This window comes from Rutilus rutilus (assembly GCF_951802725.1).
Source record: "Rutilus rutilus genome assembly, chromosome: 17".
NCBI lineage: Eukaryota > Metazoa > Chordata > Actinopteri > Cypriniformes > Leuciscidae > Rutilus > Rutilus rutilus.
Window position 1 is genome coordinate 25,918,126 of NC_140230.1, and position 17,218 is coordinate 25,935,343.

At 37.2% G+C, this 17,218-nt stretch overlaps 1 protein-coding gene across 1 annotated transcript; it reads right to left on the reverse strand.

Moving 5' to 3' along the window:
• Nucleotides 1-4,368: 4,368 nt before the first annotated feature.
• Nucleotides 4,369-8,352, reverse strand: LOC311276154 (uncharacterized protein). The gene is made up of 5 exons (XM_084385696.1): nt 8,190-8,352; nt 7,383-7,533; nt 6,914-7,027; nt 5,669-5,833; nt 4,369-5,558 (listed from the first exon to the last, which is right to left on the reverse strand). The coding sequence occupies exons 1-5, from the start codon at nt 8,254-8,256 to the stop codon at nt 5,498-5,500; spliced, it is 558 nt and encodes a 185-aa protein (XP_084241822.1). The 5' UTR covers nt 8,257-8,352; the 3' UTR covers nt 4,369-5,497.
• Nucleotides 8,353-17,218: the final 8,866 nt, after the last annotated feature.

The following is a 17,218-nucleotide window of genomic DNA, read 5'->3' on the forward strand; positions in this document are numbered from 1 at the left end:
AAAAGTTTATTTTTAGTATTTTTAGCATATCTATTCAGAATGACTTATAAGCAGCAACCTTTTTATTTTGGGTATGTCATGTATGCATCACTTGCCAAAATTGGGGCTGACTGGTAAGTTGTTAATAACTGACAAACCTTTTCTCCCATACCTGTTACCATATTTTCTATCTGTTTTGACCACTTCAGCCCACTGTCTAATATAACTCCAAGAAGTCTTATTTCCTGTTCAATAGGCACACTCTTTACAGACATTTAACTCTCTTGATGCAATCAACTTTTGATGCAAATTGATGCAAACATAATGCTTTTGGTTTTTATCAAGTTTAGAACCAAATTATTATTCCATACCTACTTTATGACCAATTGTATTTCCTCATCCAAAGCAGTAGACAACTGCTTAATTGATGACGCAGGTAATGTTTTATCATCTGCGTCCATGCACACTTTAAAACAAGAGGAAGATCATTGGTCTTAACTGAAATGTTACAAATTTACTTCTCATACTCTACATTGATTTAAAAGTTAACTGTCTAATGGGACAATGTGTATTTTACTGTATAATGGAAGTTATTCAGACGTGAAAGAGTTGCAATGTGGTGTGCCTCAAGGAAGTTGGAATATTTGATACAATGTTTTATTTCTATAGTACCTTCCTTTCACAAACCCAAGTATGCTACAGACATGCCAGGAAATGACTGGATAACTGAAACAGGGACAAACAACACCATAAACAAAGATTCTTGAAACAAAAGAATATAAAGGAAATGAAAAACAAGTAAAACATGAGGGACAAATTGATTACAATACCAAGTCAGTATGCATAAACTTTTCAGTAACACTGAGTAAAAAGATGGGACGAAATTCAATTAAAGTGACAATTTTGACTTGTGGTCATTATTTGTTAATTTCTTCTCTAACTTCAGGAACATGTAGTTCATACATTTACCATGAATCAAACTGGTTCATTCAGCTGCTGCATATTGAACAATCTGGCACAAGATCGGCATTCTGGGTATGTAACAGGGCAGTGATCCCAGTAACCCATAAAAATCACATAGGGCTATAGCCTATAGGCAATCACTGATATACTGATATCACGCTACTACGTAAACACATTATCTGGTTATCTCATGATGTTAACTCTTAACAACTCTTAATCAGAGAGTTTTTGGATGCAGAAAACTTTGACATCTGATGGTTAACCCCAGATTAACCAGGTCAGAAGCAGGAGCTTCTATGAGATGCAGGGAATTAAAACAGCCAATTAAGAACACAACATTTACATTTTCTTCCTATTGTTCGTGCCTGCAGCTGTGACCAAGGAGAGAAAACGTGCCAGTTTTTATGCTTTCCATGATCAACCGCCGTCTACTTCATTTTGCTTCCTCTTATTTACCTCTGAGGTGCCTTTCCTGACATTCTCCTCACTCTTAATACAGTGGCAATTGGGATGGAATGTGTAAAGGCATCCTGTTTTTCGAGTGGGAGAGACATTGAAGCTAAACTCAAGGGAGAGATTGTTTCAAATGTCACTATTGTTGGAGGCATAAACCTTGTGAACTTGTAATTTATTATTTGTGTGTTCAAAAGAAATGGCATCTCTGTTAAAATGAAATAGACAATTTTGTAATAATTTACTCATATTAAGCATCACAAAAGTATCATAATAGTGGTTCATATTTTGTGCTGTACCGCACCTTTATTTTGTGATAACTTTTCCATTCAGTGCACGGTTTACTTGCAACCATATCATGAGTAACTCAAGAACTATATCAGTCCGATTCATGAACGAATCATTCAGACTTTTAGCTTTCATTCAGCTTTTGTGAAACGAATCAACTGATTCATTGAAAAGATTTGACACGAACTGTTTGCTCATGAACGTGCCAAGGAGAGAAGTCAAGTCAAGATTTACAGTGAATAACTTTAAAAAATCTTTGTTTGTCACATAAATCTATCATGTGACTTCCGAAAACTCAGAGTATAGTGTACAAGTCATAAGAACTATTTTATACTTGTATAAAAGATTACTTATATTCAAACAAGTGTCCAGTAGAAAAAAAAAACAAAAAAAAAAAACATGAGGGTGAGTAAATACATCAGCTTTTTTATTTTTGGGTGAAATGTTCCTCTAAGGCAGCTTTGCTCTTAAAACATATCAGGTTCTTTTACTTGTGTTGCTAATATTTGACGATTAAAAGCAGTTTTATAAGGCTTCTCATACCAGCACAATGATGTAATGTTGAAATATACGTTTTTCTTGGTATTGTGCTCAGTTAAAATGCAGGTTATCTCACCATCAGTCATTGCGGCCCATTTATGTGGCTGCATTTCTCACACATACTAAACGCATTTAAATGAGCAGACATGGTGAGAGACCTTGAGGCAATGTTGTACATTTGAATGTCTGGATTGGTATGAAATGCCTACAGCAGACCTGCAGACATAACAATCAAGTGTGCAATTTTTTTGTTTTTCAACTTAGATGAACCATAGTCTTCGACTAAAAATAAGAATACCATTTGAGAATAAATACTCAGGATAAGGTCTTAGATTTTGGAAACTAGCCTTATGTGCACTGTTGGCCTATATAATCTATCATGACAGGAAGATGGAAACCAGGACTGTTCTCGCATTGCTATTGTCTACACTGTTTCTTTCCCATGCGCCTGTAAGCTTCCTGCCTAATTCACCTGTTCCATAAGAGTCTATCTTTCACATCACAACAACATGTCAATGTGTTCAAACTAATTAATTTTCAACCATGTACACACCCTTTGAGTTTTCATGCCAAGATCTTTTGTAAACCAAGGAATAGGCAGTGATCCAGGGCAATTATACGAACCTACGTATGCAAGAGATAAAGCCAAGGATGTTTTAACATGAAGTGTAATTGTGGGCTATTTCTTTATTTTCACAAATTATCTGACAATGTCCAACTCCTGCTTATGAAACAGAGAAAACAAGACTGCAGGGTTACAGAATTCAGTAGGACACAGAATTAGGGACAGAACAAAAAATTATAATAACAGGTATTTTAACCCCTTAACGCCTACTGTCGCGAATTTGCAACAAACCCCTTCCATTCAGACTGCAGGCGAGATAGCGTGTGTTTTCCCCCAATGCCTGTTTGTGCACATTTGATACATACCTAGGAACATTTTGCACGCACTGGTTTATCGTAGGAGCGGTCGGAGTGGGAACTACATCCGGTTCACCGAAGCTAATATTTTGTTTTGCAAAATCCGCATATCAAGTGCGCAAATGTGGAGAAATTTCCCAAAATGAGTTAAGTTGTGCTAAGATAAAAATATGTACCAGCTTATTGATTGCTTCTATAGCTATGTTATTCATATAGACTTCATGTGACGAATATTTTTTACGTACTTTGTAGATTTCTGTTTGTAGCAAATTTGCGACATTGGGCCATAACGGCTGGATTGGGCTAATGGCTACATATTATAATAATGCTGTATTTAGATGGTTTCAGCCCAAAAATTTTTTTTTTTTTTTTTTTTTTTTTTTTACAAAAAATAGCATGTTAGGATATAACACTATAAGAATATATAATGTATGCACTGGAGAAACAAGGAAAGAGTTAAACAGAGTGTAACATGGAATGTATAAAAACTACTGTCAATGTTAGGGAGTAGGAGAGTGTTTTGTTTCTTGCTGTTGTCAAGATTCATTAATTTGTCAAAGTTTATAAGTATAAAGTTTATAAGTTCTAACAACTTTGTGCCATGAATAAAATCTACATTCCTGAGATGGGAAAATGTGTTTTATTAATTTTTCCATTTTGTAAAAAAATACCCTAAATGCCCACTGTCGCAAATTTGCAACATACCAAAATTACCCTAAATGCCTGTTGTCGCAAATTTGCAACATACCAAAATTTCTATTTATTTGTTGTGCAAAAGTGAAATTGATAATCTCAACATTATTTACCATCTACCTAAAGTCAAAAACACACAGAATTTTTTTTTTTATATACAGCTTTATAAATTCAGGCGTTAAGGGGTTAAAATGAGCATTTATTGCTAACAACAAATCTGATAGGTCATATCAGAAAACAATTCAGAGTATATTCGAAATAGAATAAATACATCACTTATGGAATATATAAATTTCATTATAATATAAAACATTATAACAAAAACCATATTGCTGATATACATAGAGGAATATATCTCTATTCTTAGCAAATTGAGTAACTTATAATGATAAATTATAGAAATGATTAAATTAATATAGCACAAAATGAATCATAAAGTTCATACATCTTGTGTACACTACATTGTTAGCTCTCTAAAATGATCCAGTGCTATTCAATAAATAGGAAAGTACTCCAGGAAAGGTTTTTTTTTTTTTTTTTTGGCAAGTTTAAATCTATTGTCTATCTTGTGGTCATAACAACAGATTGAACAACATTACTTGAACAACATAACTGTTAAAGGTGGATGGATGAGTAAACAAGTGCACAGTCCATACAAAGTGGCCAACCTTTATATGCGGTATCCCCCCAAAAAATCTCATTATTATGTCAACTTTAAAAAAGCTCCATGCAGGAAACACAAGTATTACTGTTGACCAGTATATGTTGTAATTTGCATGTTGGTTCCCAGCATGGAATGTTAACTTGCTCTTTTTAAAATGCTCTTTTCTTTTTTTTACCAAGACTTCTGTGAGCAATCAGCTTAACCAAAAAGACTATGCTGGTCAACCATCTTCACCAGCTAAGATTTGCATGGCTGTGCAACCAGCATTAACAACAAGCATTATCCAACCTGGCCAAGAAAAAGGAAAATTACTTATCACACCCTCATATATTTTCCTTGATAACATTCCAACTTAAATGCTCCTGAATGGGTTTGGTGTTTAAAAACCCATTTGCTGTATCCCAAGATGCCACCCATTTTGGCATGACACTTAATTTGAATCTATTGGTTGTCTCAGGTAAATATGTAATTAACTCATAGATAGGTCATCTTTTGTCTATCCTAAAATATTATATATATTTATATATATGGTCAGCTCCAATGGTACAGATAAATAGTACAAGTACTGCAGTTTTTCACATTCTGTGCCCTTCCAACAAAATTTGAATTAGCACTTCGCCTGTCTCTTTTATCTCTGACTGTTCAAACTTGGTGTTTTGGACTGGCAATGATCCTGTCAGATAGCTTTAGCATAGCCACTTAGCTAACGTCCTGTTTGCATTACAGGACTGCCAATAACACCTAACCCTCTTTTGTGCAGTCCCAGTGATCAGGTCTGACTTGCCCTCAACTCACAAAGATCTCCTTCACATCTCACAAGCCTTCATCTCTCCTATTCTGTCTTAAACATGCTTCAAAGGCTCTGTTTCCACAGTACTGTCCATGAGGAACGGCACTTCCAGATCGCAGCGTATATATGTTCTGCTGCCCCAGGTTGCACAAGGGTCATCTTTTGTTCATGTGCTCGCACTCCTATCTCTCCTCCAGGTAAGGACTTCATCTGTAGCCAGGTTTGGATGTCTTTTCCATGGCTCTCGCTCTAGCCCTAACCAGGTTCCTGAAAAGTCAGATGAATTTGCTGTAAGTAATGGTGCTAATGACGACACAGTCACAGCTCTCTCAAGGTGTGTAAACATGAATTACATGATTTGTGCACTGTGGCCTTACCTAAGGAAGGTTATGACGTCTGACCGAGCCCCAAGGGAGGAAGACTTCCCTAAAACCAGAACTCCAGAGTCATTTGGGCCGGTCAGGTGTTCTGATATGGGTGTTTCCTGTTTTTCATGCACAGGTTCAGATGGGTGCACCAGCTTGATGGCAGGGTTTTCAGAGCTTAGAGAAATGTACACAGAATTTGTCAAAATACATTCTTTGCTATAAAGGCTTCAAAATAAATACTGTATTGTTTTAGATGACTGCTATAATGGCTAATAAATCGATTTAAAAAGTGTTGAGGAAGCTACTTCAAACCGTAGCTACAAGCTAATTACAATTTACAAGCTCTTTACTATCTTTCTGGGCCTTGAAAGTGGTAATTGTGCAGGCTGTCAATGGAGGGACAGAAAGCTCTCAGATTCATTAAAGTATCTTAATAAAAGTCTTACGGGTTTGGAACGTCATGAGGGTGAGTAACTAATTACAGAATTTGAATTTTTGGTTGAACTAACCTTTTAAGAGTTAAATTCATATAACCAGGACTTTACAATGCTATATATGAACATTTACAACATTTCCTCAGTTCGCTCGGCAACAAAGCTATGTGTGCAATACAATATGACAATAACGCTCCACCATTACTTGTTGGGGAAAAGTAGCTTTTTTTATGTACAAAAAAAAATGCTATTTTGAAAACTTGCTGAAATTGCTATTGAAAATCTAACAGCATTTCTATTTTTAGTAGACCAGTTCACACCGAATACGATAACTGTATACATTATAAAGTTTTAATGATCATTCTAATTCTATGAGAATTATTTCCCAACACTGTCCTACGCTGATTGGTTGTTCTTACAGTAGGTTTTTTGTGGCAAGATCAATCTATATTCTATCTGGTTGTCATATCAACAGATTACAACAACACAACTGCATAGTTTATGAATGCATGACAGTGGTTAAAAGCTGATAATGCACGAGGCTGCTTTATTGACTATGCAGCCTATCATGATATCATGATGATGGTTCAAATAGCGGTCATAGCCTGAAACCCTTTACTAAAACTCTGATTCATTAGATGAAACTCTCTAGTAACTCCAATTCAAAAACACTTCACTTGTCATATCATCTGGATTCTCCAACTGTGTTTGTCTGGTATCACCTCACACCCTAATGACAACTCCACACCCTAAAAGAGCACACCCTCACAGTAAAAATAGCCTTCCAAAGAAGAATACTAATGCATGAGATGGGGTTTACCTGTAGTGGCAGAAGCTGTTGCATGTCCGATCTGCAGGGTTGGCGCAGAAGCAGCGGCCTGTGGACCTACGGCGGCGAGCCAACGGACTGCCCAATCCATACACTGTGGTCTTACTGTGGAGGAGACACCCAAAGAGCATCCAGTCATTGATTAACTCATTAGAAAGGAATAAACCACAATGGGACTTTGTACTGTTTTAAGCATGAAAACTGCAACTAGTGTCAAAAGTATTCTAGATAAAAAGCAATAAAATGCTCAATAACTCAAAAGTGAATCTTTCTGAACTATATAAAAGCATTCTCAAGTCACAAAGGTGCATTGGCCATACACAGATATGTATTCATATGTCCATGATGTTTCTTTTCACACATTGGAGCCTCTAAAGTGTCTTTGCACAGGTTGAACTTCCTTTGTGGTTTACTTACATATGGTTTATGTAGGTTAACCTGTGCATAGGTGAGCACTCACCTTGGCGTGTTCACCCAGATGATGTCCAGATGGCAGAAATAATGGCATTCGGAGTCCAGCTGGTTGTTGCAGGAGCAGCGTTTGCTCCTGACCCTATGGGTTTCAGACGGGTCGCTCGGGTCAGTCTGGGGCACTAGAGGCAACCCCCAGCCTATAGAAAAGGAATATCTTGTGGTCCATTAAACTTGCCATAATCATTCTGGGCCAAAAAGCTCCAGCAGAGACTATATTTGGTTGAGTCTCAGAGAAATTATGAGCCTCACCACATGTTATTATAACACTTTTATGATTTTGATTTAGACCTCAATGCACTGGTGTCCGTTATCTTATGTTCAAAGCTATTCACACACATCTGTGCTGAGTTGTCAATTTTGGCTTTAATTGTGATGACTGATTAGTACAAAATGAATATGAGCCCCTAACTGTGTTCGCATATTGTTAGACATATGTTTAAAATAATAATCAGAACTGAATTCACTATCATTTCTTTTATTAGGTGTTTACAAATTAGAGTTTAAATGTTTATTCCGAACAGTCTACAAATAAATGTACAAACCTAAAGATTTTTTTCTGAGAATGAAAATGAAGGTAGCCTACTTAGAAAATACTTAAAATGTCAAACCTACAGGTTTATAATCAAGTAAATCAATTTAGAATTGAACAAATACTTATTTAAATGTATATTTAAAAAATCACTAATTTATACATGCCATATCTATTCTACTCTATCTACTCTTTTGTGTTATCACTTATTACATATGTAATAAATCCCCCAAAATATATAATACAAACACAAAAATGTTTTACCTTCTTGAAGAGTTGTGCACAAGCTAAAAATGAAGATCAGATTAATTCTTGACTCCATGTTGCACATACGTTTCAATACGAAGAATACAATACAAAGCAATTCAATAGATCTCACTGTGCTGCAGGTGCTTGTCTAATGTTGAACCCTCCTGTCCCGTACTTATAGTGTATGATATGCACCACCCCCATTATGGGTGGTAGTTACACAACTCCAGCTTGTCTTTGCACTCTGCTACATTCTGCACACAAGAATCTCTGCTGCCTCCTCGGACGGCGGGATCACTGGATTGTTTGGGATGAACAGACCCGAGGTCCAAGACAATAATGTTCATCAACAACAACAAAAAAAGTTCATCTTTCTTGCCTCGAATTAAACAATGTGGATCTAATACGACTAATTGGACTTAGGGGTGAAGGAAAAGAGGAGTCACAGAGTATATCAGCAGATTTGCTGCTTTGCATGAATTCTGTTGCATGCACTTCGCAGGGAAAGACAGTGTCCCATGGAAAGAAGGAACGTTCTGGTGGGTAGCTCCTGTCTGTGAGGTCCAGGTGTGGGTAGACGGTGGAAAGTAGCTTCCTGTGCCCTCTGGTTACTATTTGTTTCTGATTACACAAATTAGTCACAGATATGAAAACATAATTCAAAATTCATTTGATTATTTTGTGTTGCCGCATAGCATTGACCAATACATTTCCTTCAGATATTAAATAGCTGCTGTGGCACATTAGATATATATAAAAAAAAAAAAGAGAGATACATTTATGAATCAGCCTATATTCAATTGCGGTATAAATCATTCACTTAAGCCACTTGTGATATTTATAAAATTCCAACTCAAATTATTATTACAGTTAACTAAAACTAACATTTTTGTCACTTAAAAAAGAACAGAAATAAAATCTAACTGAAATCAAATATAGCAAACCTTAAACGTATTCACTTAATTATCATTTTCATTTGTTTAAACTTGAGGTACTAAAATAAAACTGAAATAGAAATGTATAAAAACTGTAGACATTTAAAAAAAACTAATACAAATGACTAAAACAGACACACAACAAAATTACTAAAACTGCAACGAAAGCAAAAAATAAAATAAAATAAAAAGTATCTCAATGATGCTAAAATAACATCGACAATAATATATAATATTAAAGTTCAGTAAGGACCATTACCAGGGAATGCATGGTCTGATAAAACAAAATAAAAATATTTTTTATAAAAATTGAAAGCACAGTAAGACAAATTTGATACAAGCATCTGCCAAATGTATAAATAAAAAGAAAATGTAAGGCTTTCTTATCTGAAATTATAATTTTAATAAAGTGATATTATATATATATATATATATATATATATATATATATGTGTGTGTGTGTGTGTGTGTGTGTGTGTTTGTCATTTTTATTAGTTTTTTTAATGTCTATATAGTTTTTATTCATTTTTATTTCAGTTTAAACAAATGAAAATAATAATAAAAAAAAATGTTTTTTCAAGTAACAAAATTTTTAGTTTTAATTAAGTGAAATAATAATTGTCCTGTATATATATATCCAGGACAATTATATATATTCTTTTTTTCCCCTCTTTAAATCACTATTTAAGCTACATCCCATTGTATGAATAACCATAAATGTTGAACTTAAAAACAATTTAGTGCCACTGCACTGTCAAAGAAATCTGCCTTATGGGAACTGAAGATGAGCAATTATTCATCAGTAGATGAGCTGTTGGGTTTCCGTGATGGTTTGCCGTGACCCGTGCAAAGATAAGACATGGGGCACAGAGCCTCGCAGGTATCGGACCGAGTTTGCAAATGCAGCCCCCTAGCGTGGGATGTGCTCACATTGTCCATTGACAGCACTTTTTCCAGCACATGTGTATGGAGAGTCACCAGTCATTGTGGCTGATGCAAATGCATCATAAAATCATCTCACCACATACTTTGATTAGCATGTTTTATCATTTGTATCATAAAACAGAGATGCGAGTTTGCTAAAGCACCTCTCTCATCGCTGCATAGAAAAGTCCCTTGTGCTGATAGTAATATCAATATGGAAATCTTATTGAATTAATCAGCGCTGGACGTACAGATTGCATATTATCCCACACTCAGATGGAAAGATTTTATGAACTGCGAATAACTGCTCTCATATATGTTATTTATGAGCAAGAAATAAGCTTTAGCAGACATATGCTGAGAGTTTTCTTCTCGGCGCTGCCAAATCATATCTTCTGCAGATGGATGAAAGAATGTGCGACACTGTGGAGGAAGTCACTGTAGAGTGATAGAACACATTCCTCTGCATTCCACAGACAGAGGAAATGTGCTCATCCCTCCAAAATCCTATCATGTTCTTTCCGGTCTCTTCCTTCAGCTGTTCATCAGAGCTGCTCAGAGGAGTGGAGCGGAGTGAACTGTGATTAAAGACACTTGTTACATTTTTAGCTTCTTTACCATCCTTGAAGAACTAAGCAAGAGTGCTTAACACAGAATATGAACATTTTAGTGCACAGCTCTTTGGAATACTTGGCCAGTCACGGTATTGCAGTCACTCAACTCAAATTATTCAACTCTAATAATTTCTTAGATAGGTGTGCTATAGTTTAATGTCTCTCAGAGCATTTTTCAGTCTTTTTCTTCTCATGCAATCAATTGAATCTCAAATCAGTATTTCATGTAATGAGCTTGATAATATACATAGGCATTAAGTAAGGGAAAATGACTACACCACCCTTAACTTATTTACATATTTGATGAATATGCCATTCAAAAGGTTGTGGTCGGTAAGATTTTTAAAAATGTTTTTGAAAGAAGTCTCTTAATTATTAAAGCAAGGCTGCATTTATTTGATCAAAAATACAATAAAAACAGAAATATTATAAAATATTATTGCAATTCATTTCTATTATAATATATTATAAAATGTAATTTATTCTTGTGATGGCAAAGCTGAATTTTCAGCATCATTACTCTAGTCTTCATTGTCACATGATCCTTCAGAAATCATCGTAATATGATGATTTGGTGCTCATGCAACATTTATGATTGTTATCAATGTTTAAAACAGGTGTGCTGAATATTTTTGTGGCTTCTTTTATTAATTGAAAAGAACAGCATTAATTGGAAATATAATGTAAAAGTCTTTACTGCACGTTTAAATCTGTTTAATGCATCCTTGCTGAATAAAATAGAAATAAAATAATGGTAGTGGATGTACAAATATACAGAATCTACTGCGTTCAACTAATATGTGTAATATTTAACCTGTAAAGTGTCAGTGACAGTAACACTTGCACAGTTGAAAGGTTTTGGCACTGCTATTATCAAAGTAAACAGGTTAAAACATACTTAAAACATATCAGGATATATAATGATTAATGATTAAATATATTTATGAAACCAGCGAAAATGTTCAGTGACTAATAAAAAGTGATATCTAATGTACAATCATATTTTATGTCAAAGCTATTGATACTGCTTCACATTTATTGATTCAAAAATCCATTTGCACTTGAACTTCCTGTTCAGTGCATTCATGCTATCAAATAATCAGTTTTATTGAAAAAGTAGAAGCAGATTAACCTGAAAACAGCAGGTACTCCCTCATAAACACAAACAAGCACACCAGACTGGCAGTGCGGAGGGAGGTGTAGTATTAGCACTTAAATGCGGTTAGAGTGTCTTTGTCCCCTCCTCTCATAAACACTTTTGTTTGTCTTTAATTACAGTCTTTTTCAACCCTTTGACCTGTCCATGCACATTTAGCTCTGTTCTACACTTTCCATCTTCAAACTCACTCCGTAAACGATACTATTTTACCTTCAAGTCGTTTCTTCATGTTTCTTGGTATTATACATACAGTACATACATTCATACAGTATATATATATATACACTGCTCAAAAAAATTAAGGGAACACTTAAACAACACAATGTAACTCCAAGTCAATCACACTTCTGTGAAATTAAACTGTCCACTTAGGAAGCAACACTGATTGACAATCAATTTCACATGCTGTTGTGCGAATGGAATAGACGACCGGTGGAAATTATAGGCAATTAGCAAGACACCCCCAATAAAGGAGTGGTTCTGCAGGTGGTGACCACAGACCACTTCTCAGTTCCTATGCTTTCTGGCTGATGTTTTGGTCACTTTTGAATGCTGGCGGTGCTTTCACTCTAGTGGTAGCATGAGATGGAGTCTACAACCCACACAAGTGGCTCAGGTAGTGCAGCTCATCCAGGATGGCACATCAATGCGAGCTGTGGCAAGAAGGTTTGCTGTGTCTGTCAGCATAGTGTCCAGAGCATGGAGGCGCTACCAGGAGACAGGCCAGTACATCAGGAGACGTGGAGGAGGCCGTAGGAGGGCAACAACCCAGCAGCAGGACCGCTACCTCCGCCTTTTTGCAAGGAGGAGCAGGAGGAACACTGCCAGAGCCCTGCAAAATGACCTCCAGTAGGCCACAAATGTGCATGTGTCTGCTCAAACGGTCAGAAACAGACTCCATGAGGGTGGTATGAGGGCCCGACGTCCACAGGTGGGGGTTGTGCTTACAGCCCAACACCGTGCAGGACGTTTGGCATTTGCCAGAGAACACCAAGATTGGCAAATTCGCCACTGGCGCCCTGTGCTCTTCACAGATGAAAGCAGGCAGCAGAACGTTGTCCATGGCGTCTCCAGACTCTGTCACGTCTGTCACATGTGCTCAGTGTGAACCTGCTTTCATCTGTGAAGAGCACAGGGCGCCAGTGGCGAATTTGCCAATCTTGGTGTTCTCTGGCAAATGCCAAACGTCCTGCACGGTGTTGGGCTGTAAGCACAACCCCCACCTGTGGACGTCGGGCCCTCATACCACCCTCATGGAGTCTGTTTCTGACCGTTTGAGCAGACACATGCACATTTGTGGCCTACTGGAGGTCATTTTGCAGGGCTCTGGCAGTGTTCCTCCTGCTCCTCCTTGCACAAAGGCGGAGGTAGCGGTCCTGCTGCTGGGTTGTTGCCCTCCTACGGCTTCCTCCACGTCTCCTGATGTACTGGCCTGTCTCCTGGTAGCGCCTCCATGCTCTGGACACTATCCTGACAGACACAGCAAACCTTCTTGCCACAGCTCGCATTGATGTGCCATTCTGGATGAGCTGCACTACCTGAGCCACTTGTGTGGGTTGTAGACTCCATCTCATGCTACCACTAGAGTGAAAGCACTGCCAGCATTCAAAAGTGACCAAAACATCAGCCAGAAAGCATAGGAACTGAGAAGTGGTCTGTGGTCACCACCTGCAGAACCACGCCTTTATTGGGGGTGTCTTGCTAATTGCCTATAATTTCCACCGGTCGTCTATTCCATTCGCACAACAGCATGTGAAATTGATTGTCAATCAGTGTTGCTTCCTAAGTGGACAGTTTGATTTCACAGAAGTGTGATTGACTTGGAGTTACATTGTGTTGTTTAAGTGTTCCCTTAATTTTTTTGAGCAGTGTATATATATATATATATATATATATATATATATATATATACACATACACTCACCTAAAGGATTATTAGGAACACCATACTAATACTGTGTTTGACCCCCTTTCGCCTTCAGAACTGCCTTAACTCTACGTGGCATTGATTCAACAAGGTTCTGAAAGCATTCTTTAGAAATGTTGGCCCATATTGATAGGATAGCATCTTGCAGTTGATGGAGATTTGTGGGATGCACATCCAGGGCACGAAGCTCCCGTTCCACCACATCCCAAAGATGCTCTATTGGGTTGAGATCTGGTGACTGTGGGGGCCATTTTAGTACAGTGAACTCATTGTCATGTTCAAGAAACCAATTTGAAATGATTCGAGCTTTGTGACATGGTGCATTATCCTGCTGGAAGTAGCCATCAGAGGATGGGTACATGGTGGTCATAAAGGGATGGACATGGTCAGAAACAATGCTCAGGTAGGCCGTGGCATTTAAACGATGCCCAATTGGCACTAAGGGGCCTAAAGTGTGCCAAGAAAACATCCCCCACACCATTACACCACCACCACCAGCCTGCACAGTTGTAACAAGGCATGATGGATCCATGTTCTCATTCTGTTTACGCCAAATTCTGACTCTACCATCTGAATGTCTCAACAGAAATCGAGACTCATCAGACCAGGCAACATTTTTCCAGTCTTCAACTGTCCAATTTTGGTGAGCTCGTGCAAATTGTAGCCTCTTTTTCCTATTTGTAGTGGAGATGAGTGGTACCCGGTGGGGTCTTCTGCTGTTGTAGCCCATCCGCCTCAAGGTTGTGCGTGTTGTGGCTTCACAAATGCTTTTCTGCATACCTCGGTTGTAACGAGTGGTTATTTCAGTCAAAGTTGCTCTTCTATCAGCTTGAATCAGTCAGCCCATTCTCCTCTGACCTCTAGCATCAACAAGGCATTTTTGCCCACAGGACTGCCGCATACTGGATGTTTTTCCCTTTTCACACCATTCTTTGTAAACCCTAGAAATGGTTGTGCGTGAAAATCCCAGTAACTGAGCAGATTGTGAAATACTCAGACCGGCCCGTCTGGGACCAACAACCATGCCACGCTCAAAATTGCTTAAATCACCTTTCTTTCCCATTCTGACATTCAGTTTGGAGTTCAGGAGATTGTCTTGACCAGGACCACACCCCTAAATGCATTGAAGCAACTGCCATGTGATTGGTTGATTAGATAATTGCATTAATGAGAAATTGAACAGGTGTTCCTAATAATCCTTTAGGTGAGTGTATATATATGTGTGTGTGTGTGTATGTATGTATGTATGTATGTATGTATGAAGTATAACAGCAGAATGCTAGGCATAGACAAAAAAATAAGATGTAAAAACAATAAGAGATTGTCATCATAAGTATAGTCAAAATGAATAAATTCACAAACAAAGCAGTTTTTCTATATATAAAGTAACTTTCTGTTAACAAATGGACTGGTTTTTACTTATTTTATGAAAAACTAAAATTATGAAAAACTTGTGTAAGAACCACACCTGCATAGCTTTATGCCTATATCATCCAGTGTTGCATAAAGATAATCCTGAGTGTCAGACAGGCTGTCGCTAATACAGAGACTAAAAGAAAGTAAAGTGTTGTGCCATGCATCACTGTGGGATAGGTTAATGTTTAGTCCAGATTGTATTCAAGAGAAAGTGATAGCGATAAGGTCAATAAAGATACTGGGATGGCACTTACTGCACCGGGGTTAATCCAGATTCAAATTTTAATCATTTGACCCATTTAACCTGTAGATTTCCATCGATTTATGATTGTACTAATTACATTTTTGGCATGACGTGAGCATGACAATTACACAAAGGCATCCTGGCGGGATTATTTCACTGAACTCAAGATCATTGTTTCCATTGCATTTCTCAATTGAGAAAACCAGATTGAACATCAGGTTGGGAGACGGAAAAAATCCTAGAACATTGCTGGTTCAATGTCTGATCCTCAGTAAAATGATCCATAGAACCATTTATCTTTTGCAAAAATGTGTTTTACTAAATAAACAAACAAATAAACAATCTTTTATTAAAATATTGTTGACTATATATATGAATTAATAATATGAATGAAATACATATTTTATGGTAACACTTTAAAATAAGGTTTCATTTGATAACATTACTTATCTACATTAACAATGAAGCATTTATTAATCTTATTTATTGTTGATTTCAACATTTACTAACACATTATTAAAATCAAAAGATGTATGTTAATATTATTTAATGGACCTGAGCTATTAACTAACATTAACAAAGATTAATAAATACTGTAAACAATGTATGGCTTATTGTAAGTTAATGCATTAACTAACGTTAACTAATGACACCTTATTGTAAAGCGTTACCCTTATTTTATATTATATAATTATATATATATATATATATATATATATATATATATATATATATATATATATATATATATATATATATATATATATACAGTGAGGAAAATAAGTATTTGAACACCCTTCTATTTTGCAAGTTCTCCCACTTGGAAATCATGGAGGGGTCTGAAATTGTCATCGTAGGTGCATGTCCACTGTGAGAGACATAATCGGAAAAAAAAAAAATCCAGAAATCACAATATATGATTTTTAAACTATTTATTTGTATGATACAGCTGCAAATAAGTATTTGAACACCTGTCTATCAGCTAGAATTCTGACCCTCAAAGACCTGTTAGTCTGCCTTTAAAATGTCCACCTCCACTCCATTTATTATCCTAAATTAGATGCACCTGTTTGAGGTCGTTAGCTGCATAAAGACACCTGTCCACCCCATCCAATCAGTAAGAATCCAACTACTAACATGGCCAAGACCAAAGAGCTGTCCAAAGACACTAGAGACAAAATTGTAGACCTCCACAAGGCTGGAAAGGGCTACGGGGAAATTGCCAAGCAGCTTGGTGAAAAAAGGTCTACTGTTGGAACAATCATTAGAAAATGGAAGAGGCTAAACATGACTGTCAATCTCCCTCGGACTGGGGCTCCATGCAAGATCTCACCTCGTGGGGTCTCAATGATCCTAAGAAAGGTAAGAAATCAGCCCAGAACTACACGGGAGGAGCTGGTCAATGACCTGAAAAGAGCTGGGACCACCGTTTCCAAGGTTACTGTTGGTAATACACTAAGACGTCATGGTTTGAAATCATGCATGGCACGGAAGGTTCCCCTGCTTAAACCAGCACATGTCAAGGCCCGTCTTAAGTTTGCCAATGACCATTTGGATGATCCAGAGGAGTCATGGGAGAAAGTCATGTGGTCAGATGAGACCAAAATAGAACTTTTTGGTCATAATTCCACTAAACGTGTTTGGAGGAAGAAGAATGATGAGTACCATCCCAAGAACACCATCCCTACTGTGAAGCATGGGGGTGGTAGCATCATGCTTTGGGGGTGTTTTTCTGCACAAGGGACAGGGCGACTATTAAGGAGTATTAAGGAGAGGATGACCGGGGCCATGTATTGCGAGATTTTGGGGAACAACCTCCTTCCCT